Below are 26,423 nucleotides of genomic sequence, written 5' to 3'. Positions count from 1 at the left end.
GCTGCAACTATGTCCTTTCCCTCCTTCCCCCAGTGGGGGAACTGTCTTTCTCCCCCTCTCTGGGGATTCTGACCTAACTTCCTGTCAGCCTTCCCCTCTTAGTGTTATCTAAGCTCCACCCAGCACCCTTCATGAACCAAAGCAGCTGCCACAAAGGGTGCCCTGCCGCTCCAAGGTGTCTGTGCTGAATGTAGGTGCTGGAGTCTGGTCAGGTGTTACCATCTTACCTGGGGAGTGGGATACTACACCTCAGGAGGAGGTCCAGTACCTCTGTGGTGACTGAACCCTCAGGGGTGCCACATTAGCACTGATGGCAGACATTTAACCCCTATGATGCCGCTGTCAGTAGTGACAGCGGCATAGAGAAGCATCACGCAGGGAGGGGGCTTCCTGCGTGCTTGCCACAGGACAACGCAATGCGATCGCGTTGCTCTGAGGGTCTCCTTTGAGACCCCCGGCACCAAGATGGCCGTGGGGTCCTTCCGGGTCCTTCAGTGAGGTGGCTTGTGAGCACCTGCTTAGAGCAGCTGCCAGCAAGCCTCCTTCACTGCCTGTCAGATCGTTGATCTGATACTAAGGAATGCAAATTGTCAGATCAGCTATCTGACATTATATAGTGATGTCCCATACTGGGGCAATGTAAAAAAAAGTTAAAAAAAAATATATATATAATGTGTAGAAATATTTTTTTTTAAATTCTTAAATAAAGAAAAAAGAAAAAATTAAATTATTTTCCAATAAATACATTTTATGTAAATAAAAAAAAATAAAAGTACACATATTTGGTATTGCCACGTCCATAACGACCCGCTCTATAAAACTATCCCACTAGTTAACCCCTTCAGTGAACACTGTAAAAAAATAAGTAAAAAAAGAGGCAAAAAACAATGATTTATCATCATACCACCGAACAAAAAGTGCAATAAAACACGATCAAAAAGACGGATGTAAATAAAAATGGTACCGCTGAAAACGTCATCTTATCCTGCAAAAAACAAGCTGCCATACAGCTCCATCAGCAGAAAAATAAAAAAATTACAGCTCTCAAAATAAAGTGATATAAAATAATTATTTTTTCTATAAAATAGTTTTTATTGTGTAAAAGCGCCAAAACACAAAAAAAATATAAATGAGATATCACTGTAAATTGTACTAACCTGAAGAACAGTATAAAAAAAACCAAAAAGCAATTCATGAATTGCTGGGTTTTGTTCATTCTTTCCCATGAAAATCGGAATAAAAAGCGATCAAAAAATGTCATGTGCCTGAAAATGATACCAATAAAAACGTCAGCTTGTTTCGCAAAAAACAAGCTATACCATGACTCTGTCGGCCGAAATATGAAAAAATTATAGCTCTCAAAATATGGTGATGCAAAAACTAGTTTTCGCAATAAAAAGCATATTTTAGTGTGTGACAGAGGCCAAACATAAAAACCCGAAATTAAATCTGGTATCTCTGTAATCGCACCGACCCGAAGAATAAAGTCGCCTAATCACTTATACCGCATGAGGAATGGCATAAAAATTAAATAAAACAAATTCTTCACATGCTATTGATTTTTCTGCCCCCCAAAAATCGCCGTAAGGCTCAGCGCACAATTATCCTGTGCTCTGCCATGAGCGCTTACACTGTGGTTTCCGTGTAAATCTCCAAAATACATGATTCAGACAGAACCCCGACGGAAGATTCCCTATGATGAGGCAGATGGGAGGCACAGTGGGCACCATAGGACCTGTGATCCAGCTGTGTCCATCTTTTTAGGATTGCATAAAAGGCCACAGTTTTGTGCACTTCTGAAAAGGACACCGCTGAACAGAGGTGAAATGGAGTCCATAGTAAATCTGCTGCCTCGTTATAGTGAATAAATCCCGCGGGGGTTTCATCTGTCACGTCACTCAGAGATTTAGATGGAAACCTCAAAGTAAGTGGTCAGCGTAGAGAGCCAGATAACTGTGATCCCAAAGGTTATGTAAAATGTTCCCAATAAAATCTTCCACTCAATCCACCAAAAAAGCTAGTCCCCACTCAGATCTGCCATCTGTTAACGAAAATATAGGGGGCTTCCACCTTACTGGTAGCACAAAGGCTCTGTAAAAGCTAAATGGCTTCACACTCCCCAAAAGAAATTCAGCCAATTTTGCACTCCCAAAATCCAAATGCCTCCCCTCCCTTCTGAGACCCATTGTGCCTAAACAATATTTAGGACCCACATATTTGGGATTTCTATAGTGATGAGAGCCCGCCTAATTTACAAGTGCGTGTCTCTAGAAGCATGAGCTGGTCACTACAACGGTAATTTGCAATTTTCACTCAGCAACATCCAATGCCGCTTGTTTCTGGAAAACACTCATGGAGTCAAAATCGTCACTACATCTGTAGATAAATTCTCAAAGGGTTATAATTTTTCAAAATGTGGTCACTTGAGGGGGGATTCCTCTGTTTAGGCACATCAGGGGCTCTCCAAACGCTACATGGCATTCACTAATTATTCCAGTAAATTTTACATTCAAAAAGTCAAATGGTGCTCCTTCCCTTTCAAGCCCTGCCGTGGACCCAATCAGTTGTTTTCCTCCACATATTGGGTATCGGTGTACTCAGGAGAAATTGCACAATAAATTGTATGGAGAAATTTCACCTGTCACCCTTATGAAAATGCAACATATGGAGCTAAAAAAGATTTATTTTGGAAAAATTTGATTTATTTTATTTCCACGGCTCTACATTAGAAATATCTGTGAAGCACCTGGTAGTTCAAGGTGCTCAATACACATCTAAATAAGTTCCCTAAGGGGTCTAGTTTCCAAAATGGTGTCACTTGTGGAGGTTTCCACTGTTTAGGCACATCAGGGGCTCTCCAAACGCGACATAGCGACTGCTAATTATTCCAGCAAATTTTACATGCAAAAAGTGAAATGGCACTCCTTCCCTTATGAGCCCTGCCGTGTATCCAAACAGTAGATTTCCCCCACATATGGAGTATCAGCATGCTCAGGAGAAATTGAAAAAATGTATGGTTTATTTTCTCCTGTTACCCTTGCAAAAGTAAAAAAAATTAGGTCTAAAGGAAAATTTTTGTGAAAGAAAAGTAAATGTTTATTTTTTTCTTAAACATTCCAAAAATTCCTGTGAAGCACCTGAAGGGTTAATAAACTTCTTGAATGTGGTTTTGAGCACCTAGAGGGGTGCAGTTTTTAGAATGGTGTCACTTTTGGTTATTTTCTGTCATATAGGCCCCTCAAAGTCACTTCAAATGTGAGGTGGTCCTTAAAAAAATGGTTTTGCAAATTTTGTTGTGAAAATGAGAAATCTCTGGTCAACTTTTAACCCTTATAACTTCATAACAAAAAAACTATGTTTCCAAAATTGTGCTGATGTAAAGTAGACATGTGGGAAATGTTATTTATTAGCTAGTTTGTGTGACATCACTCTCTGATTTAAGGGTATAAAAAATAAAAGTTTAAAAATTGCGAAAGTTTTGCCAAATTTCCGTTTTTTTCACAAAAGCAAATAATATCAAAAAAATTATACCACTATCATAAATTACAATGTTACGAGAAAACAATCTCAGAATCAGCAGGATCCGAAAATAAGATACAACACTATCCATGGCCGTACCCACAACGGCCACGGTAGCTGAGATCAGGCAATCAGTCCACTCACTGGAATCTGGATGCTTATAGTCCCTTCAGCTGGAGCCATCCGAAGTCCTGGGGCCAGTGTTGTGGTTCTTTAGTACTTAGTCCAGGGCAGCAGATTTCCTCCCTCCTGGGAGTCTGGCAATGTTCCAATTTGTCCTTTGGCCCGGGGCAGTAGATCTTCTCCCTCCTGGGAGTCTGGCAATGCCCCAGCTGCAGCCACACATCTGACTGCTAGAGCTTCTGACAGGAAGCAGGAGCTCCCTGCTCTCTTGAGGCTGCAAGTCCAGCCCACAACATTAACTAGTTCCATTCCCTAACTCTAACACATAGGAGAATATAGAAACAGTACTCATGTCATTATACAGCACATATGTTACATTAATGCACAAAATATAAATGATACAGGCATATGGCGGTACATTGCGGGTTCACACATTGCAAACACAGCATAATACCACAAAAGCACATTCCAAGAACAACAAGACAAAACATATGCAGTGCAACACACATATATAACATCGGGGTAATACACAGTAGTACATAGTAGGATAACATAGGATAACATAAAACGTGCAAGCAGGGGGAGGGGAAAACGATGTTCTCCGCCACCTCCTTACACCGGCGCAGCTGGAAAATATAAAATCCCTCAAGGCCAAAGCAGAGGCTTAGTCAACAGCCAGACTTGTATCAAGTTGGATGTGCCAACTAAATTGGCTTAAAGCCGCATCATAGAAGGGAAGCAGGAGGACGAGGTCCTTAGCCAAGACCAGGAGGCCTAATCATTGGAATGGAAAGCTTCTCAGGATAGCAGTGGGATGGGGTCCTTCACCCAGGCCAGGAGGCCTACTTGAAGGGATGGTCGATCAATTTAACTGACAGGCCCTGAGCCCTACTTAAAGGGACAGTCGATCCAGTGAGCTGAAAGGATTCGAAGGACTGCTTAAACAGACAGTTGACTGAGAGAAGCTAGAGGCCACGAGGCCTACATAAAAAATACAGAAGAACTTGAACTTCATTGTAAAAGACAGAGTCAGCCTCTATAGCTCGTTGGTTCAAGGAATTGCCAGCTGGCCACAGCGCAAGACTCATTGCCTAACGGGGAACCAGCTGACTCCCATTAGGGCCTATCGTGGAGACCGCTAGCAACAGACTGGAAAGTTGAGCAGTCTGCTATAGTGATGACGCTGACGTCGACGAATCACGAACTTATTACATATTCCATAAATATAATTTGGTGTATCATTTAGCTAACAATGTGATTCACATTGTATTGTATAAGTTAGTATTTACGTATATCAAAACAACAAGTCAAAGTGTAGTGTAACAGATTAACGTTTTGTGATTTGCAAACTGACATTTGCCAGACTTTGAATATTTGTCTATTTGAATTGTAAATAGTTAATAAATAGCAAACTTATTTACTTTACCACGCAGTCTGCATATTTTGTGCCGCTGTATCCGCATACGTGTTTTACAGGCTACAAGTTTAATTTACTGTATACTGTTAATTTGGGCTGACAGACTCTTAAAGTTTTATATCTCCAGTTAATAGTTCTGTTAATATAACATCTGTTTAAAGAGTTATTACCATCTTCATAAATGGGTATTCTCAATTTAGTGCTTATTAACATTTTCAGCCGTTATTGGACACTTTTCTCTACAGTGTGTAGCCTTGGAGACTGACCACACTAGACCACAACACATGCACAGTGCTTACAATCCAATCTCTTTTCTTTTTAGCTTGTAAGCATTGTGTTGAGGATGTCAAGGATTTCTGTAGCAAGATGTTATCTCCTAATTCTGACCAGCTTCAGCTCAGTTCTGCCAAGCTAAACATATACTTCAAATAGCGCTAAATGGTTAATTAGAGCTAACTGTCAGTCAAGATGCATGGGGAGGGATGACAGCGCATTCAGTGTCTAGTGACTGGTGGCTGGAACAGAACCCTGCACCGCACTGATGACTTAAAGCAAGTGGCTGAAGGGAGAATAAAAGTTCATTTTCTCTCTGTTCCTGTACTTCTCATAAACCTGTTAGATGTTATTTAAATGCTAATTACCTGTAGATTACTAATATATCTGCCGGTAAATAGCATTCTTGTAGGTGTCAGGTTCCCTGTAAGATCTATTGATATCAATAGGTATACAGAATCCATGACATGATAAATATACACATTTCTAAGAGCAGAACCAATATGCTTGAGTGATTAGACCTAGCTTAAATTTGCATGGTTACTTAAAATATCATGGTTATTTTTCAGCACACTACACAGGAAAACTACTACCTCTTGAGATCTTGAATCACTTGCATCATGTCTTGTGGGATTGTGCGGCCAAAAGATTTGAGGTCTAGTATGATTTTTCTGAATAATCTATTGTTATGACCAGTGTAGAACTGCTAATAGTGAGATCACTTGGGCCTGTGCATTAGCACTCAATGCAGAATAGCATAGTCTTGATTTCAATGGTATCTGAATTCTCAGGATGCAAGATACTGTTGAATACAATGTTGGTTGGTACAGGGAGCTGTTAGCTCCTTGCTCCATTATTAAATATGTTGTCCAGTCCAAATCAATAAGTCTGCATTCTCTCGTGTGTGATTGCAGTTTCTGAGCTTTATGCTTTACGCATGCTCGAGTCTTGACCAAAGCCCGGTCAGTGGGCATGGCCGAGCTTCCATACACTTGTGCCCTCTAGTCGGCCACACTCACTGAACAGCGGCGTCTCTAGTCGGGGCGCGGCCTCGCTCAGTACAAGGGAATATATATAACTTATACATACCCTCTGGTCCTGGCTCAGAAATCCACGGATCCCCGCAGCTAGTGCATGTGCTAGGAAGATTTATAAGTCTGCAGTCACACATAGTGACTGCAGACTTATCGATTTGGACCTGACAACTCCTTTAAACTTGCACACAAGTCTCAAACCAGCACGCACAATAATATCACTAGATCACACCTGCTGAGCGGAGCCCCATCCACACATAGCACAAAACAGTGCATCTGGAAAATGGGGTAAGATGAGTGGGGGTTTTTAGTTTTGTCAGCCAATACTATTTTGGAGCCTCATAATGTGTGGGGGGAAATTATAGGGTCATCATACTGTTTGTGGAAAGGAAACTGTGGGGTCATCATACTATGTGTGGGGGGAATTGTGGGATCATCATAGCATTGGAAGGTTTATGTGGGGTCATCATACTGTGTGTGTGTTTGTGGGGGGGTGAATGTGGGTACATCATAACGTATATGTGGGAACTGTTGGGCCATCACACCATGGGGGATCACTGTGAGATTATCTTATTTTGCTGTTTTGGGGGAACATTGTCCAGTTGTTTGTCTGAGGTTATTATACTGTGGGGGGATGAATTTGTGGGGCATCATACTGTGTGAGAGGAAAACTGAGGTTATCACACTGTGGATTGGAGTCATTGTGAAGTCAACCTACTGTGGGATCATCATACTGTGTGGACGGAGAAACTGTGGGGTCATCATACTATGAGGGTTCACTGTGGCAGTATTACACTGTATGTGGAGGAACTATGGTGACACATATTGTGAGGAGTCATTGTGAGGCCATAATTCGGCAGTGGGCAACTGTGGGGAGATTCTACTGTGTGGGGGCCTCAATGAGTATGATGTAGAAACTTCATTTTGTGTAGGGGCACAGTGTTGATATTTTACTATTTTGGGGTCACTATGGGGTCATCATACCTTGCCTAGGGGTTAATTGTGTGAGTGAATTCTCTGTGGGGGTAATGTACTGTGTCTAATGGGGCATTACACTGTATGGAAGCCATGAAAGAGGGAATTGTAGTATGTGAAAACACTAGTAGACTTCAGTAGGAGCAATAATTTGGTGTTCACGTCACAATATTGTACATGGCTCTCTTCCAGTCCTTAAAAATTGAGAAGTATGAATTTCTGTGACTGTGTCTATGTGCTATCTGCTGTGACCTCACATACATTATTTTTATTTATTTTTTTAGAAGGGGTGGGGGTGGAGGGTGGTGAAATACACAAATAGTAATTATGGCATTTTTCGTATTTTTTTTCTGTGCCATTTAGCATAAAAATTTTAATAATTGTATAGTTTGGATCATTATGGACACATAAATTCATATAGTACCTGATTCATCAAGCTGTTTACACCATAATTCTGGCATAAAACACCTTAAAATATCACAAAACATCTGCAGAACTTGAAATTGCGCAAAAATGTTGTGAATTTTGTAGTTTTTTGCCAAAGTGGGTGCACCTGGAGCTGGACCCAGCAAGGTGAAGCCTGTCTGTCAGATTCTCATCATTTTAGGAGCATAACTTACTCCATAAATGTACTCAAGTAACATTTTTGGCCTTCTAATTAATTAGTCTCATCTTGCTACAGTGCTCCCTTCATGCATGCACAATGCCAGTCTTAATGAATAGGGCCCATTATGATTATTTGTTTTTTAACTAAAGCAAGTTTTGATGAAAAATTATGTTTGCTTTGTGTTTTTCTTAACTTTTTGAAGTACTTTAATACTTAGTTAGGATGGTGTAAGTGGCTGTAGCACTCTTATCACTCCCCTGTACATTCATTGATAGCCTGCGCTGCACACAAGCTGTAGAACAGGCTGTCAATCAATGTGCAAGAAAGTGATTACAGTGCAATCACTGTATAGAGAGAAGTCACTGTTACAGCTCCCTACACCGCCAGTATGACTGGAAATAAGCAGCTGAAGGGAGAACATAACTTCATTTTCTCCCTGTAGCTGCAATTTCAGTACCTCAGCAAAACATGATTAAAGGGAACCTGTCACCAGGTTAGGCCAATACGAGTCACGACCACAGCCTTTCAAGGCAGATATACAGCATTCTATATTGCTGTATATAAGCCACCAACCCGACCTGTAAGACAAGAAAAATAACTTTTATTATACTCACCTGCGGGGCATCCGGCCTGACAGGTGTCACTCTTTTTGGTCCGGCGCCTCCCATCTTCTTGCGATGCCGCCCACCTTCTTGGCTCATGTGAATAACGGGTCCCTGCATCATCCACACAGTCTGCTTGGCATCGCCCTCCTGCACAGGCGTACTTATTTGTCCTGTTGAGGGTAGAGCAAAGTACTGCAGTGCGCAGGCGCCGGGAAAGGATAGAGAGTCCCAGCCAGGGTCGGACTGGCCCACCGGAGAACCGGAGGATTCTCCGGTGGGCCCAGGCCTGACACCTGCTGGCATATTGGCCAGCAGTTACCTAGGGTCCCCACTGCTCCAGGGGCCCCCAGCCAGTGGCATGTCGCTGATAATGGCACACCCAGCTGCTATAGGGCCCCTAAGTCAAGGGGGGCCCTCCCAGTGCCAGCAGAGCAGCAGCTGGAGACAGGAGCCTGCCCCCGCTGCTAAAGAGAAATTAACATTCACGCTTCTTCATGCTCCCATGGGCGTGGAAAGGAGTGAATATCATTTCACTTTAATAGCGGGCAGTGTTAGCCGCAAGCTGAGGCTAACACTGCCCGAATGTAAAGCCGGTGCTCCTGAACCGGGTCCCCGGAGGTGGGCCCCTAAAGGGCGGCGAACCCTGATTGCGATCCCTGCAGCTTGGGACCAGAGCTGCAGGGATCCGATGCCGTCCTGCTTCCTGCCCGTCACTTCCTGTCTGACACAGCACGGTTGGATGATGTCATCATTCAGTGCGACTGTTTCAGAGAGGAAGCTGTCGGGATGTGCTGCAACTGCGTGGAATGTGCGGAGAGGTGAGTGGGTGCTGTGTGTGTGTGTCTGCCTGCCTACGTGCGTGTGTGTGTATGTGGTGCAGTGCGGTGCTTTGTGTGTGTGAGAGAGTGGTGCGGTGTTCTCTGTGTGTGGTGCTGTGTGTGATAGTGGCACTGTGTGTGTATTGGAGATTGGCAATGATGTGGGTGATGGTGAGCGCAGTGATTGGGTGGTGGGGGAGAAGGCAATGTTGTTGGTGGTGGAAAGGACGATGGGGGTGGTGGGTGCGGTTTGCAATGCTGGAGGTGGTGGAATGGGCAATAATGGGGTGGTGGAGGAGAAGGCAATGATGCTTGTGGTGGAAAGGACAATGATTATGATGGTGGGGGAGGCAATGATGGAGGTGTTGGAATGGGCAATGATGGGGGTGATGGGGGAGAAAGCAATGATGGTTGTGGTGTAAAGGACAATGATGGTGATGGTAGAAAAGACAATGGTGGTGGGGGAGGAGGCAATGATGGAGGTGGTGGAATAGGCAATGATGGCGTGGAGGGTAGAATAATGATGGAGGTGGAGGGGGGCTGCATTATATCCTTTGAGGGGGGCTGCATTTTACCCTTCGAGAGGGCTACATTATATTCTGTGGGGGGCTGCATTATATTCTGTGTGGGAGCCTGTGTGGGGGCCGCATTATTTTTCTTCCAGTGGGCTACATCATACTATATGAGGGGAGCTGCATTATGCCATATGAGGGGGCTACAGTATATTCTATGGGGGGTTGCCTTATGAAGGGGTTGCATTATACTCTGAGGGGGCTACATTATATTCTGTGGAGGGGCTGCATTATACTATATGAGGGGGGCTGCATTATGCCATATGAGGGTGCTACATTATATTCTATGGGGGGGCTGCATTATACCTTTAGAGGAGGTTGCATTATATTTTGTGGGGTGCTGTATTATACCCTATTAGGGGGGCTGCATTTTATTCTATGAGGGGGGCTGCATTATATTCCTTGAGGGAGGATACATTATATTCTATGAGGGGGGCTACTATATATATTCTATGAGGGGGCTACCCAAACCCCTTCTACATAATGAAGACGTGTACTACCTTATATTATACCCGGATATTAGCGTGTTTTACCGCACAATTGGTGGTCTTGTATTTATTTCTATGTAGCTACATAGTGGGCCCCAAGAATGATTTTCTCTGATGGGCCCAAGGTGCTCCAGTCCAACGCTGGTCCCAGCGCCTGCGCACTGCAGGATTTTGCTCTGCCCTCAACAGGGCAAATAAGTACTCCTGCGCAGGAGCGCAATGCTGAGCAGACTGTGTGGACGATGTAGGACACCTCATCCACACAAACCAAGAAGTAGGACGGCATCGTAAGAAGATGAGAGGTGCCAGACCAAGAAGAGAGACACCCCTTGGACCGGACCGCCCCGCAGGTGAGTATAATAAAAGTTATTTTTCTTCTCTTCCAGGTCAGTTTGGGGGCTTATATACAGCTTTATAGAATGCTGTATATCAGCCCTGAAAGGCGGTGGCTGTAACACGTATCAGCCAAACCTGGTGACCGGTACCCTTTAAAATGCCATTTACCTGCATGTAAATAGCAGTTTTGTAAGGTGACAGATTCCTTGTAATATGTAGTCTTCAGCTACAAATTTAAAAAAAAAAAAAATATTATCTTTACATATTGCTGAGAATCATACAATAAATTGAATGTATTCTAATCCACAGACCAAAAACTATGCCGAAGCCTTACAATGGTACAACTATTCTTTCAGCTTTTATAATGCAAACCATGGTGATCCCAACCTTGCTAAACTTCTGAGGAACCGAGCCTCTTGTTTTCTCAATCTCAATGAGCTAGATAAGGTCAGCAAAAATCTGCACTAATAAGCTTTCCATTCATTTCTATGCATTTTGCACTGTTTGTGCATACTGATGCGTTTTTACCGTGAAAAAAACGCATCGCGGTAAAAAACGCAGTATGCTCATTAATTTCGCGAATTTTTCCGCGTTTCTGGCTATTTCTATGCGTCTTGAAAACGCGCGGAAAAAACGCATAAAAACCGTGCATTTTTGCGCAAAAAACACGCAGAAAACGCGCAGAAAATGCACAGAAAAAAACGTGCGGTTTCTGGGGAGTCAGGTTTTTCAGCAGAAATTTTCTGCTACGTGTGCACTTAGCCTTAATGTGTATTTTATCTATTGCACTTTAGATTATGAAAGAGATATTAGAGAATTGATTAATGAAAAATGAATGTGTTTTAGGCAGTGTGTGTTTATGCATCCTTTGTATTTCATGTTATGTTATATATTTAGAACAAATTTAATTTGCTTTAGTAAAATAAAGCGCCCATGCAAAAATATTTCTGGAGCTTAATACAGTGATATTAATACTTTCAGGAAGCAAAAGAGAGTATACAAAGAGCACAGAATGGGATCACAGCTGATATTTTTGAGATAGTGTTTCCCTGCCTGTTTTTAAAAATGTGTAACCGCAAAGAAATAATTTTGTGATCCCATGCTGTAATATCTGTATACTCTTTTGCTCCCATTCCTTCTCAGGAGATGTGGTATGATCAGACCATGTCCCTGTATGGTGAGACACAGCCATTACACAGTACACAGCAGGGGCACATTTATAAGATTATCTCACCACAGGAACAATTTTTAAACACATCCAAATGTGGAACTTATTATTATTCCTAGATCTATTGATGAAAATGAACTTTGTTTATGGAACAACCCCTTTACGCAAAAAGAGTGGCAGGAATTTACAAACTTCTCAGTTGTTCTTTTGGCTCTTTGATTATTTACAGGCAAAAGAATCGGTAATTGCATCAGAGAAGTGTGAAAAAGGCAACATCTTCACTCATTTCATCTTGTATAAAATTGCAGTGAAAGAGAATGATCAATTGGAAGGTAGGGGTTATTTTGTGTTTTTGTTTTGAACCCGAGGCAAGCAGAAAATTACAGCATTTCCGGTAAGAATGATGATTTGCTTATCAAGTACATAACAAGATGTGACATTCCAGCCTCAAATATTAAATCTCTTTTAATTGTGCATAGTGACGTGTGCAGACACTGGGTGTGCATAAAATATACAACTGCATCGCAAAGTATTAACCCCTTCAGCCCTCAAGCTTATTTTCACTTTTATGACCAGGCCAAATTTTACAAGTCTTCTGATCAGTGTCACTTTGAGGTAATAACTCTGGAATGCTTCAACAGATCTCTCTGATTGTGAGATTGTTTTTTTCATGATGTATTGTACTGCATGATAGTGGTAACATTTCTTTTATATGACTTGCGTCTATTTGCGACAAAAATGGAAATTTGGCAAAATTTTGCAATTTTCAAACTTTTAATTTTTATGCCCGTAAATCTGATAGATATGTCACACAAAATAGTTAAGAAATAAGTTAACATTTCTCACATGTCTACGTTATATCAGCACAATTTTTGAAACATAATTTTGCTTATTAAGAAGTTATAAGGGTTAAAAGTTGACCAGCGATTTCTCATTTTTTCACCAAAATTTACAAAACCATAATTTTTTAGTGACCACATCATATTGAAGTGACTTTGAGGGGTCTAGATGACAGAAAATACCAAAAAGTTACATCATTCTAAAAACTGCACTCCTCAAGGTGCTCAAAACCACATTCAAGAAATTTATTAACCCTTAAGGTGCTACACAGAAATTTTTGGAATGTGGAAGGAAAAAATTAACTAAATTAATTAAATTTTTTTTCACGAAAATTCTACTCTACACCTAAATTTATTTGTTTTCACAAGGGCAACAGGAAGAAATGGACAGTAGAATTTGTTGTGCAATTTCTTCTGAGCATGCCGATACCCCACATGTGGGGGAAAACCACTGCTTGGGCACATGGCAGGGCTCAGATGGAAGGGAGCATCATTTGACTTTTTGAATGCAAAATTTTCTGGAATAATTAGCGAATGCCATGTCACGTTTGGAGAGTCCCTGATGTGCCTAAACAGTTAAAGTTTCTAACATTGAGCCTTGAAAATAAAAAAAAATCCAATTTTTCCACTAAAATTTTTTTTAGCCCTAATTTTTTTATTTTCACAAGGGTAAAATGAAAAATTGCATCATACAATTTGTTGTGCAATATCTCCCGAGCATGTCGATACTGAAAATGTGGAAATATTTGGGCGTATTGCAGGGCTTGGAAGGGAAGGAAGGCCATTTGACCTTTTGAATACAAAATTAGATGGAATAATTAGCAGATGCCATGTCCCGTTTGGAGTGCCGGTTCTAAAGGGGTTGTGTCATGGCAGCAGTGACCTGGTCCGTGGCCCTGGGCGTTCAATGAAAATGATGATATGGGGATGATAAAGTTTATGAATGATAGTTTGTGATGCCACCTGTGGTATTCGGCAATTAAATGTTAGCCAATGCTGCTTGAAGAGACCACTGGGGCTGATGATGATGCAGCAGAGTTGTTACAGTTCTCCACAGGTAGAGCTAAGCCCCAGGGCAGTAATAGTATAAAATGATAATGATGATGGTTGTAGTGCAGGGCTGAGTTGACGCAGCAAATAAACAGGAGGACAGAGTGGGGTGCAGTCTTCACACTTTTACTCACAGTTTGAGGTGCAGACCAGGGCACTGAGTACAGATGGTAATGGAGATCCAGCCAGCCTGGAAGCAACTTAGGATCCACTAAGCCAGATGGGTTGGAGGCCTCTTTTCTGCACTGTCCTATGAGATCCTTGCTGCCTAAAGCTATGCTTGATCCTCTGTTCCTAACAGTCCTGTGGTACTTGCCCGTATGGCAGGCAGTTTGAGCCTACTGCAGGTATCGCTTCTCTATGGCGGCTCCGTGCTATGATCTGCTGCTTTGCCTTCAGGTGTATGATGAAGCCAGGAGACCTGCAGTCTCCTGCCCTCCGGATTTGGCTGCTGGGACTGTTGTACCTGTGCAGCCATGGACCCCGGCGTCCGGTTTCAAGCTCCCTGCCCTGGGGTAAGCTTGGTCACAGCTCCAATCCCCAGGGTTCCAAAACTTCCACTTTCCTCTCTCTTCACTCTGCTCTTGGGACAAGCTCCTCACAGCTCCTGTCCCTTAACTTCCCTACATTATTACACCTTTCACCATAATCCTAGGACTCTTCATGGCATTGCCTTCATGGACTCTAAATAGAGACTGGAGGCTGAAATGGATCAATGAAGACTAAATTGTAGGTCTATCCTCTTCAGTGGTGAGTGAAGCCATGTGGGCAACGCCATGAGGAGGCCTTCACAAGGCAACATGTGGACAGGACAGCCGGACAGAAATCCAAGAATTCAGGAGTGTCACACTGTATCCAAGACGGTTGGCACCTATGGATTTATTTTTTGTTTAATGATTCATTCATACCTTTAAAAGGAACCTGTTACCAGAAAAAATGCTATTAACCTTAAAATATGGGGTTAATCTGCAGGTTAATAACGTTATTAACTTGCCCGGCGCACACACTTATCCAAACGCTGCCGAGAGAAAATGAACTTTATTCCCCCTGGTAGCATTCTGGTTTCAGTCACGGGGTGGCGCTAGTGCAGGTTCAGTTACCCCTCTGAGAATACAGAGAGTCTGCTGTAGCCATGCTCTCAGCCCTGCCTGACCCTGTCTCTGCATTATGGTCGGGTGCACGGTTACAGCCCCTGCTCTCTATACACTGAGTGGTGACTTAACCCGCGCCGGCGCTGCCCCTATGACTGAACCCGAAACCCTGCTAAGGGGAATAAAATTCACTTTCTCCTGGCAGAGTACTGCTAAGTGCGGGTGCTGGGCAGGTTAGTAAAGCAGTTATCAGTTAATGCAGTTAGTAATACCTGCAGATTAAAAGCGGTTTTTTTCTAGCGACAGGTTCCCTTTAACAGTTATTAGTTATTCATTTTTATAAGAGTTTTACTTTGTGAGATTTTTTTTGCTAGATGAGCTGTAGTCTTTACAAATGCCATTTTGCCAAACATGTATGTAAGCATTACATTTTTATTACATTTTTATGGGTTTAATGGAGCAAGAAAAATGGCCTATTTTCTGTTGTCTTTTACTGATCACTGTAAATAAACTGTTCACTGTATTGTAGGTGTTGCTGCGATTACAAGGCATCACATGTCCCTGTATTTGCTGATTTGCGATTTTTTTAAGTGTATTAAGAGTTGTTGTTGGTAATTATTTTTTAGCAAATCTGCACTATAACATCCTTCCCTTCTGAGCTTGTGACTGAAAAATATTTCCTGTTTACATATAGAGTATTGGCGCACTCAGAATAATTTATTTTGCAAGAAGCAAGTCCTTATTTTCCTATTAACTCTTAGAAAAATTAAATCATTGGGCCTAAATTAACATTTTAGTGGTAAAAATGTAATTATTGTTTTTTCACCGCCCAATAGTATAAAATTCTGTGCGGTACTCATGGTGTCAATATAATGACTGCACCCCTAAATTAATTAATTGTTGAGTGTAGTTTGTAAAATGAGGTCATATATGGGGGAGTTTCTGCTTGTCTGGCAATGTGACATGGCAAAATATTCCAGTAAAATCTGGACTCCAATATGGCGCTTCTTCCCTTCTGAGATTTTCACTGTGCCTCAAAAATAGTTGTCGACCAAATATAGGTTGTCGGCGTACTCAGGAGAAATTGCACAGCAAATTTTGGTGTCCATTTTTACTGCGATCCTTGTAAAAATGAAAAAAATGGGGCTAAAATAACAGTTTAGAGGGAATTATTATTTTTTTTCCATTTTCACAGATAAACGTTGTAAAATTTTGTGAAGCACCTCGGGTTTCAATGTGCTCACCACATGTCTAGATAGATTCCGTGAGGGTTCCAGTTTCCAATAGGGGTTCACTTGTGTGGGTTTCCACTGTTTAGGCACACCAGGGGCTCGTCAAATACGACATGACACCATCACATAATTCCATGAAAGTCTGAGTTCCAAAACGTCACTCCTTTCATTCTTAGCCCTGTCATGCGCCCAAACAGTAGTTTTCCCCACACATAGGGGGTATCTGCCTACTCAGGAGAAATTGCACAACAATTCTTGGGGGCCATTTTCTCCTGTTTCCCTTGTGGAAATAAAGAAATTTGGGGCTAAATTAAAATGTTTGTGAAAAAAGTTAAATATTCATTTTTTCTTTCCACATTCCATTAATTTCTGTGAAGCACCTGAAGGGTTAATAAACTTCCTAATTGTGAATTTAAGCACCTTGAGGGGTGCAGTTTTTAGAATGGTGTCACTTATGGGTATATTCTGTCGTAATCCAAAAAATGTCCACAGGACCAGGGAAGAAATATCAAAAGTGCAATCATATAATCCCTTTAAAAATATGAAACTTTAATAAATAGAGGTAAAAAACACCCCCCTAGTGCAATAACACAATTAACAAACTCTATACAATAATAACGTACGATAGCCCTACACTAGACTGCTATCCCTTCCTGACAGTGGAGGTTGGCACCCTAAAAGATACGATTTGGCGCCCCCACTCCGCGGCGGCTGTCCCAGACTCGCCCTAAATGACCCTTAGAAACTACAGGTGGGAAAATAATAAGCAAATAAAAGAGATGAAAGCTAGTGCTTAATATAATACACAGGCTATTAATGTACAATATATAAAAGACAGGCTATTACATGTATACATAGAGAAACCTCTTGTATAACCAATAGATAGTAGCAAGTCTTGTCCTTTTGGGTATTAATAGACCCCAGAAAATATAGATTCCATAAGCTACCAGTAGATAGTGGCAATCTTGTCTTTTTGGGTATTAATAGACTACAGAAAACTATAGATTCCATATGCATTATCAAATAAAGCCAAAAAAAAAAACTCTGCAGTAAAATCAGACAAGCACAGACAAGAGGTAAAAAATAGCGTGGTTCAATAAAGGTTCCTTATTGTGCCTCCTGATGAACCGTGTGGACGGGGAAACGCGTTGAGGCTGGAAGCTAAGTTTAGGTTAACCCCCAGCTGTTTCTATAATTTTTTTTTTTGGCAATAGGTATCATCCATTGCCTTCTATAGGAACCAATATGGATATAATTCTGATGTTCCTTTATTGAACCACGCTATTTTTTACCTCTTGTCTGTGCTTGTCTGATTTTACTGCAGAGTTTTTTGTTTTTTTTGGCTTTATTTGATAATGCATATGGAATCTATGTTTTTTGTAGTCTATTAATACCCAAAAAGACAAGATTGCCACTATCTTCTGGTAGCTTATGGAATCTATATTTTCTGTGGTCTATTAATACCCAAAAGGACAAGACTTGCTACTATCTATTGGTTATACAAGAGATTTCTCTATGTTTACATGTAATAGCCTGTCTTTTATATATTGTACATTAATAGCCTGTGCATTATATTAAGCACTATCTTTCATCTCTTTTATTTGCTTATTGTTTTCCCACCTGTAGTTTATAAGGGTCATTTAGGGCGAGTCTGGGACAGCCGCCGTGGAGTGGGGGCGCTAAATCGTATCTTTTAGGGTGCCAACCTCCACTGTCAGGAAGGGATAGTAGGCTAGTGCTATCGTAGGTTATTATTGTATAGAGTTTGTTAATTGTGTTATTGCACTAGGGGGGTGTTTTTTACCTCAATTTATTAAAGTTTCATATTTTTAAAGGGATTATATGATTGCACATATTTTCTGTCGTATAAACCCCTCAAAGTCTCCTCAAATGTGATGTGGTCCCTAAAAATGGTTTTCTAAATGTTGGAAAAATGAGAAATCGTTGGTCAACTTTTAACCCCCTCTAACTTCCTAACAAAAGGAAATTAAGTTTAAAAAATTGTGCTGATGTAAAGTAGACATGTAGTGAATGTTATTCATTAACTATTTTGTGTGACATAACTTTGATTTAAGAGCATAAAAATTAAAAGTTTGAAAATTGCAAAATTTGCTAAATTTTTGCCAAATTTCTGATTTTTTCACAAAGAAATGCAAGTTATATCAAGGAAATTTCACTGCTATCATGAATTACAATATGTAATGAGAAAACAGTCTCAGCATCAGTGGGATACATTGAAGCATTCCAGAGTTATTACCTCATAAAGTGACACTGATCAGAATAGTAAAATTTGACCTGGTCATGAAGGAAAAAACAGGCTTGGGGGAGTAAGGAGGTTAAATAATTTCATATTCTTCACTTTAATTTTTAATTCTCATGGGTGACTTGAACCTGCGATCTTTACTACACTCTTCAGTTCAAACATGGCCTCCATGGAAACCCATCAGCAACCCATAAACCCATAATCACATTATGGGATGGTGTGAAGAGCAACCAAATGGATGGCATCACCTAAATGCCACTGTCATATAGTGGCATTGAAGTGATAAAAATAGCAGCAATGGGAACAAGTTAAGTGCTGATAGTGGCAGTTCCCGGCTGCTTAACTGTGCTGGTACTTGCTGCGTACGGTGCGGGCTCAGCACCCGCATCCGACATTGGACATACAAATACGTCCAATGTTGGAAAGAGGTTAATTGAGAGCCAGTTGTCCTGAAAATACAGGTAATCATAAACATGTCTGAATGGGAATGAAATTAGCATTCAAAAAGAGCAGGAGCTGTGTACAATGCGGTGTACTCACTTTCAGGTAGGAGGCCTACACTGCATCCACGTCCTTTGGTCTAGGATTCTCCACACACACATCATGGGACGCCCGGTTCGTTATAATAAATTCAACTTTGTATAGAAGGATCAAGCATAGGGATAATCTAACTTGAATGTAAGCAGAAGCTTGAAATGTACTATGTTGATGAAAATGGAACTGATGTATCTGAGTGGACAGTTCAGATACATCAGTTCCATTTTCATCAAAATAGTACATTTCAAGCTTCTGCTTACATTCAAATTAGATTATCCCTATGCTTGATCCTTCTATCAGCCCATGGGATTTCCCATTCAGCCTCACAGCTTTCCCCGAGATCTGCTACGTTTCCCACACATGGTTCCCCATCCGGCTTACATTGTATGGAAGTGTTAAGACACGCTCCTCAGTGCCTAGTTTAGGCCGTAGACCCCGGACTTTGCTGGAAGGTCCACAGGAAATTTGGTACAACCTCATTCTGTTAGAACGATATGTACTCCACATGCCTCCATTCCACTGCACACTGAACCTGAACTTCGCAGTAACCTCTCACTAACCCAGATTGGCTAAACCAGGAAATGATTTCCCTTCTTGCTTGACATGTCCCCTCCATACTGGACTGGTCCCAAACATTTAAGTATCTGTTCCTGCAAGTCTGTTGCTGTGATGATATAACTTTTCATCTACATTCCAGCACACAGCTTGCATTGTGTTCCTAAAATTAACACTATACTAATATTTATACTATACCTATCACTTATACACTAATAGGCCAATAACTGCCTATCTGCCCTAATGTTCTTACCACTGAGCTGAGTGTACCAGGTAACCTTAGGCATTATCAATAAAGTACCCACACATCAGCATCAGTATTTCTAACACTCTATGCACTTTACATTTTAAATTATACTATCGAAACGCAATACCGCCACATGTTAATATTCACACTACAATTGTCTTCAGGTGAAGAAAATCAAAACATCATAAACTCACAAAATACTCCTTACTGGAGCGCAGCTGTAGAATGTTAATTCTCTCAGCAGTCATTTCATAATGCACTCTCTCATTTGGTTCCTGTAGTTCTGTATGACAGTTTTTGAATGGAAAATCAATTGATTAACTATTCCCTATAGACCACATATACCTTGTTCTGCCCATGTGTATGGCAAACTTTATACTATCAGGAAATATGCAAATAATTTATTAAATTATTGCAGCTACAAATGCTATATCAGCTATGGGAAAGATAGCAGGTCAGACAGACTTGAAGGAAATGCTCTTGGAGGAAAACTGTTCTGCTACAGATCTGCTTAGCATAGCAGCACAAATAGCTCTAGATGTAAGTAGAAAAATAAAGGAGGCCTATAATATGAATCCATACCATGCGCCAGTTGTTCCAAATATTACTTTTCCAACTTTGAAATTCTCTGTATTTTGATAGAGTGTAATGTTGTTATACTCCTAGGATTTTAATTGAAAAATAGATTTTCCATTTGGGTCATTAGCCAATGTAATTTATGTACGATTATATGTTAAAGCTAGCCTGAATTAAGTTGTGTATATAAGTTTGTATTGTAACTAGAGTTGAGCGATACCGTCCGATACTTCAAAGTATCGGATCGGAATGGATCGGCCGATCTTAAAAAAAAGTATCGGTATCGCCGATTCCGATACCGGAAGTCCCATTCAAGTCTATGGGACTTCCGGTATCGGAATAAGAAAAACCCTGTTTTTGCCTTGTACAGCCTCTCTGGGGTCTGTACGGGCCTTTCGGGGGGCTGTGCCGGCCTGCCAGGGGGTCTGTGCAGGCTCCGGTGGTCTGTGCCGGCCTGCCGGGGGGCTGTGCCGGCCTGCCGGTGGTCTGTGCAGGCTCCGGTGGGCTGTGCCGGCCTGCCGGGGGGCTGTGCCGGCCTGCCGGTGGTCTGTGCAGGCTCCGGTGGGCTGTGCCGGCCTGCCGGGGGGCTGTGCCGGCCTGCCGGTGGTCTGTGCAGGCTTCGGGGGTCTGTGCAGGCATCGTCCGATGGGACTACAAGTCCCATCGGGCGATGCCTGCTACCATGACAGTGACTGACACATTAGCCAATGATGGGACAGTAGTAGTCCCATCATCCGGCTAATGTGTTGAATGTAAAAAAAAAAAAAATATATGCTACATACATGCTACATACATACAACATGCATACTACATACATGCTACATTCATACTACATACTACATACATGCTACATTCATACTACATATATACTACATGCAACATACATACTACATATATACTACATGCATGCAACATGCATACTACATATATACTACATGCAACATACATACTACATATATACTACATGCATGCAACATGCATACTACATATATACTACATGCTACATACATACTACATATATGCTACATACATACTACATATATACTACATGCATGCTACATACATACTGCATGCTACATACATACTACATGCTACATACATACTACATATATGCTACATACATACTACATATATACTACATGCATGCTACATACATACTGCATGCTACATACATACTACATGCTACATACATACCACATATATAATACATACATACTACATGCATGCTACATGCTACATACATACCACATACATACTACATACATACTACATACATACTACATGCATGCTACATGCATGCTACATGCTACATACATAACACATATATACTACATGCATGCTACATACATACTACATGCTACATACATATCACATACATACTACATACATACTACATACATACTACATGCATGCTACATACATACTACATGCTACATACATACTACATATATACTACATGCATGCTACATACATACTACATACATACTACATGCATGCTACATACATACTACATGCTACATACATACCACATACATACTACATATATACTACATGCATGCTACATACATACTGCATGCTACATGCATGCTACATACATACTACATACATACTACATGCTACATACATACCACATATATACTACATACATACTACATACAATACATTCATACAATACATACATAGACATACAGTACATATAACATAGAGTAACATACTTACCAATACTTGTCACATTGTTCCCCGAAGCCATTGTCTTTTACGGAATAAATATTAACATAACAAACCACAAAAATACTCACCCACGATCTGAAGCAGTCCACGAGTGTGTCCCACGACGATCTTGGGTAGAGAACTGCAGCATCAGCTGATGCTGCCGTTCTCTACGGGCTGCAGGAATCCAATGACAGAAGGTAGGTATCCTTCCGCACTGTATTCCTCCGCCACTTAAAAAAAAAAGTCCCTAGTCTCACTTTATGCCATTGCTGTGTGGGAATTTTCCACGCAGCAATGGCATAAAGTGAGACTAGGGACTTTTTTTTTTTTAAGTGGCGGAGGAATACAGTGCGGAAGGATACCTACCTTCCGTCATTGGATTCCTGCAGCCCGTAGAGAACGGCAGCATCAGCTGATGCTGCAGTTCTCTACCCAAGATCGTCGTGGGACACACTCGTGGACTGCTTCGGATCGTGGGTGAGTATTTTTGTGGTTTGTTATGTTAATATTTATTCCGTAAAAGACAATGGCTTCGGGGAACAATGTGACAAGTATTGGTAAGTATGTTACTCTATGTTATATGTACTGTATGTCTATGTATGTATTGTATGAATGTATTGTATGTAGTATGTATGTAGTATATATGTGGTATGTATGTAGCATGTAGTATGTATGTAGTATGTATGTAGCATGCATGTAGCATGCAGTATGTATGTAGCATGCATGTAGTATATATGTAGTATGTATGTAGCATGTAGCATGTAGTATGTATGTAGTATGTATGTGGTATGTATGTAGCATGTAGTATGTATGTAGCATGCATGTATGTATGTAGTATGTATGTAGTATATATGTAGTATGTATGTAGCATGTAGTATGTATGTAGCATGCATGTAGTATATATGTAGTATGTATGTAGCATGTAGTATGTATGTAGCATGCATGTAGTATGTATGTAGTATGTATGTAGTATGTATGTGGTATGTATGTAGCATGTAGTATGTATGTAGCATGCATGTAGTATATATGTGTTATGTATGTAGCATGCATGTAGTATGTATGTAGTATGTATGTAGTATGTATGTGGTATGTATGTAGCATGCATGTAGTATGTATGTAGTATATATGTGGTATGTATGTAGTATGTATGTAGTATGTATGTAGCATGCAGTATGTATGTAGCATGTATGTAGTATGTATGTAGTATGTATGTAGTATATATGTAGTATGTATGTAGCATGTAGTATGTATGTAGCATGCATGTAGTATATATGTAGTATGTATGTAGCATGTAGTATGTATGTAGCATGCATGTAGTATGTATGTAGTATGTATGTGGTATGTATGTAGTATGTATGTAGCATGTAGTATGTAGTATGTATGTAGTATGTATGTGGTATGTATGTAGCACGTAGTATGTATGTAGCATGCATGTAGTATGTATGTAGTATGTATGTAGTATATATGTAGTATGTATGTAGCATGTAGTATGTATGTAGCATGCATGTAGTATATATGTAGTATGTATGTAGCATGTAGTATGTATGTAGCATGCATGTAGTATGTATGTAGTATGTATGTAGTATATATGTAGTATGTATGTAGCATGTAGTATGTATGTAGCATGCATGTAGTATGTATGTAGTATGTATGTAGTATATATGTAGTATGTATGTAGCATGCATGTAGTATGTATGTAGTATGTATGTAGTATGTATGTGGTATGTATGTAGCATGTAGTATGTAGCATGCATGTAGTATGTATGTAGTATATATGTAGTATGTATGTAGCATGTAGTATGTATGTAGCATGCATGTAGTATATATGTAGTATGTATGTAGCATGTAGTATGTATGTAGCATGCATGTAGTATGTATGTAGTATGTGTGTAGTATGTATGTGGTATGTATGTAGCATGTAGTATGTATGTAGCATGCATGTAGTATATATGTGTTATGTATGTAGCATGCATGTAGTATGTATGTAGTATGTATGTAGTATGTATGTGGTATGTATGTAGCATGCATGTAGTATGTATGTAGTATATATGTGGTATGTATGTAGTATGTATGTAGTATGTATGTAGTATGTATGTAGCATGCAGTATGTATGTAGCATGTATGTAGTATGTATGTAGTATGCATGTAGTATATATGTGTTATGTATGTAGCATGCATGTAGTATGTATGTAGTATGTATGTAGTATGTATGTGGTATGTATGTAGCATGCATGTAGTATGTATGTAGTATATATGTGGTATGTATGTAGTATGTATGTAGTATGTATGTAGCATGTAGTATGTATGTAGCATGCATGTAGTATATATGTGTTATGTATGTAGCATGCATGTAGTATGTATGTAGTATGTATGTAGTATGTATGTGGTATGTATGTAGCATGCATGTAGTATGTATGTAGTATATATGTGGTATGTATGTAGTATGTATGTAGTATGTATGTAGCATGCAGTATGTATGTAGCATGTATGTAGTATGTATGTAGTATGTATGTAGTATATATGTAGTATGTATGTAGCATGTAGTATGTATGTAGCATGCATGTAGTATATATGTAGTATGTATGTAGCATGTAGTATGTATGTAGCATGCATGTAGTATGTATGTAGTATGTATGTGGTATGTATGTAGTATGTATGTAGCATGTAGTATGTAGTATGTATGTAGTATGTATGTGGTATGTATGTAGCATGTAGTATGTATGTAGCATGCATGTAGTATGTATGTAGTATGTATGTAGTATATATGTAGTATGTATGTAGCATGTAGTATGTATGTAGCATGCATGTAGTATATATGTAGTATGTATGTAGCATGTAGTATGTATGTAGCATGCATGTAGTATGTATGTAGTATGTATGTAGTATATATGTAGTATGTATGTAGCATGTAGTATGTATGTAGCATGCATGTAGTATGTATGTAGTATGTATGTAGTATATATGTAGTATGTATGTAGCACGCATGTAGTATGTATGTAGTATGTATGTAGTATGTATGTGGTATGTATGTAGCGTGTAGTATGTAGCATGCATGTAGTATGTATGTAGTATGTATGTAGTATATATGTAGTATGTATGTAGCATGTAGTATGTATGTAGCATGCATGTAGTATATATGTAGTATGTATGTAGCATGTAGTATGTATGTAGCATGCATGTAGTATGTATGTAGTATGTATGTAGTATGTATGTGGTATGTATGTAGCATGTAGTATGTATGTAGCATGCATGTAGTATATATGTGTTATGTATGTAGCATGCATGTAGTATGTATGTAGTATGTATGTAGTATGTATGTGGTATGTATGTAGCATGCATGTAGTATGTATGTAGTATATATGTGGTATGTATGTAGTATGTATGTAGTATGTATGTAGTATGTATGTAGCATGCAGTATGTATGTAGCATGTATGTAGTATGTATGTAGTATGTATGTAGTATATATGTAGTATGTATGTAGCATGTAGTATGTAGCATGCATGTAGTATATATGTAGTATGTATGTAGCATGTATTATGTATGTAGCATGCATGTAGTATGTATGTAGTATGTATGTAGTATATATGTAGTATGTATGTAGAATGTAGTATGTATGTAGCATGCATGTAGTATATATGTAGTATGTATGTAGCATGTAGTATGTATGTAGCATGCATGTAGTATGTATGTAGTATATATGTGGTATGTATGTAGTATGTATGTAGTATGTAAGTAGTATGTATGTAGCATGCATGTAGTATGTATGTAGTATATATGTGGTATGTATGTAGTATGTATGTAGTATGTATGTAGCATGCAGTATGTATGTAGCATGCATGTAGTATATATGTAGTATGTATGTAGCATGTAGTATGTATGTAGCATGCATGTAGTATATATGTAGTATGTATGTAGCATGTAGTATGTATGTAGCATGCATGTAGTATGTATGTAGTATGTATGTAGTATTTTTTTTTTTTTTTAACATTTAACACATTAGCCGGATGATGGGACTACTACTGTCCCATCATTGGCTAATGTGTCAATCACTGTCATGGTAGCAGGTATCGCCAGATGGGACTTATAGTCCCATTGGACGATGCTTGCACAGACCCCCGGACATCAGCACAGCCCCCCGGCAGGCCGGCACAGCCCCCCGGCAGGCTGGTACAGACCTCCACAGGGTGCACAGACCACCGGCAGGCCGCCACAGCCCCCCGGCAGGCCGGTACAGACCCCCACAGGGTGCACAGACCACCGGCAGGCCGGCACAGCCCCCCGGCAGGCCGGTACAGACCCCGGGCAGTCCACACAGCCCCCCGGCAGGCCGGCAGAGACCCCCGGAAGGCCCGAAATGACGGCGCATCATGATGCGCACACACCG

The 26,423-nt window shown here is 40.3% G+C and overlaps 1 protein-coding gene across 1 annotated transcript in view; it reads left to right on the top strand.

The window, feature by feature from the left end:
• The window catches only part of TEX11 (testis expressed 11), a 251,091-nt gene that overhangs the window by 106,245 nt on the left and 118,423 nt on the right, over positions 1 to 26,423 (top strand). The window contains exons 13-16 of the mRNA XM_073555904.1: positions 5,902 to 5,987; positions 11,077 to 11,214; positions 12,165 to 12,267; positions 20,168 to 20,289. Coding sequence (XP_073412005.1) covers positions 5,902 to 5,987; positions 11,077 to 11,214; positions 12,165 to 12,267; positions 20,168 to 20,289 — 449 coding nt within the window. The remainder of the gene's footprint in view (positions 1 to 5,901; positions 5,988 to 11,076; positions 11,215 to 12,164; positions 12,268 to 20,167; positions 20,290 to 26,423) is intronic.

The sequence above is a fragment of the Dendrobates tinctorius genome, unplaced genomic scaffold (genome assembly GCF_039654945.1).
Source record: "Dendrobates tinctorius isolate UK_male_01 unplaced genomic scaffold, ASM3965494v1 ptg000231l, whole genome shotgun sequence".
NCBI lineage: Eukaryota > Metazoa > Chordata > Amphibia > Anura > Dendrobatidae > Dendrobates > Dendrobates tinctorius.
Note: the sequence above shows the minus strand (reverse complement) of the source record. Positions and strands in the feature narration are given on the sequence as shown.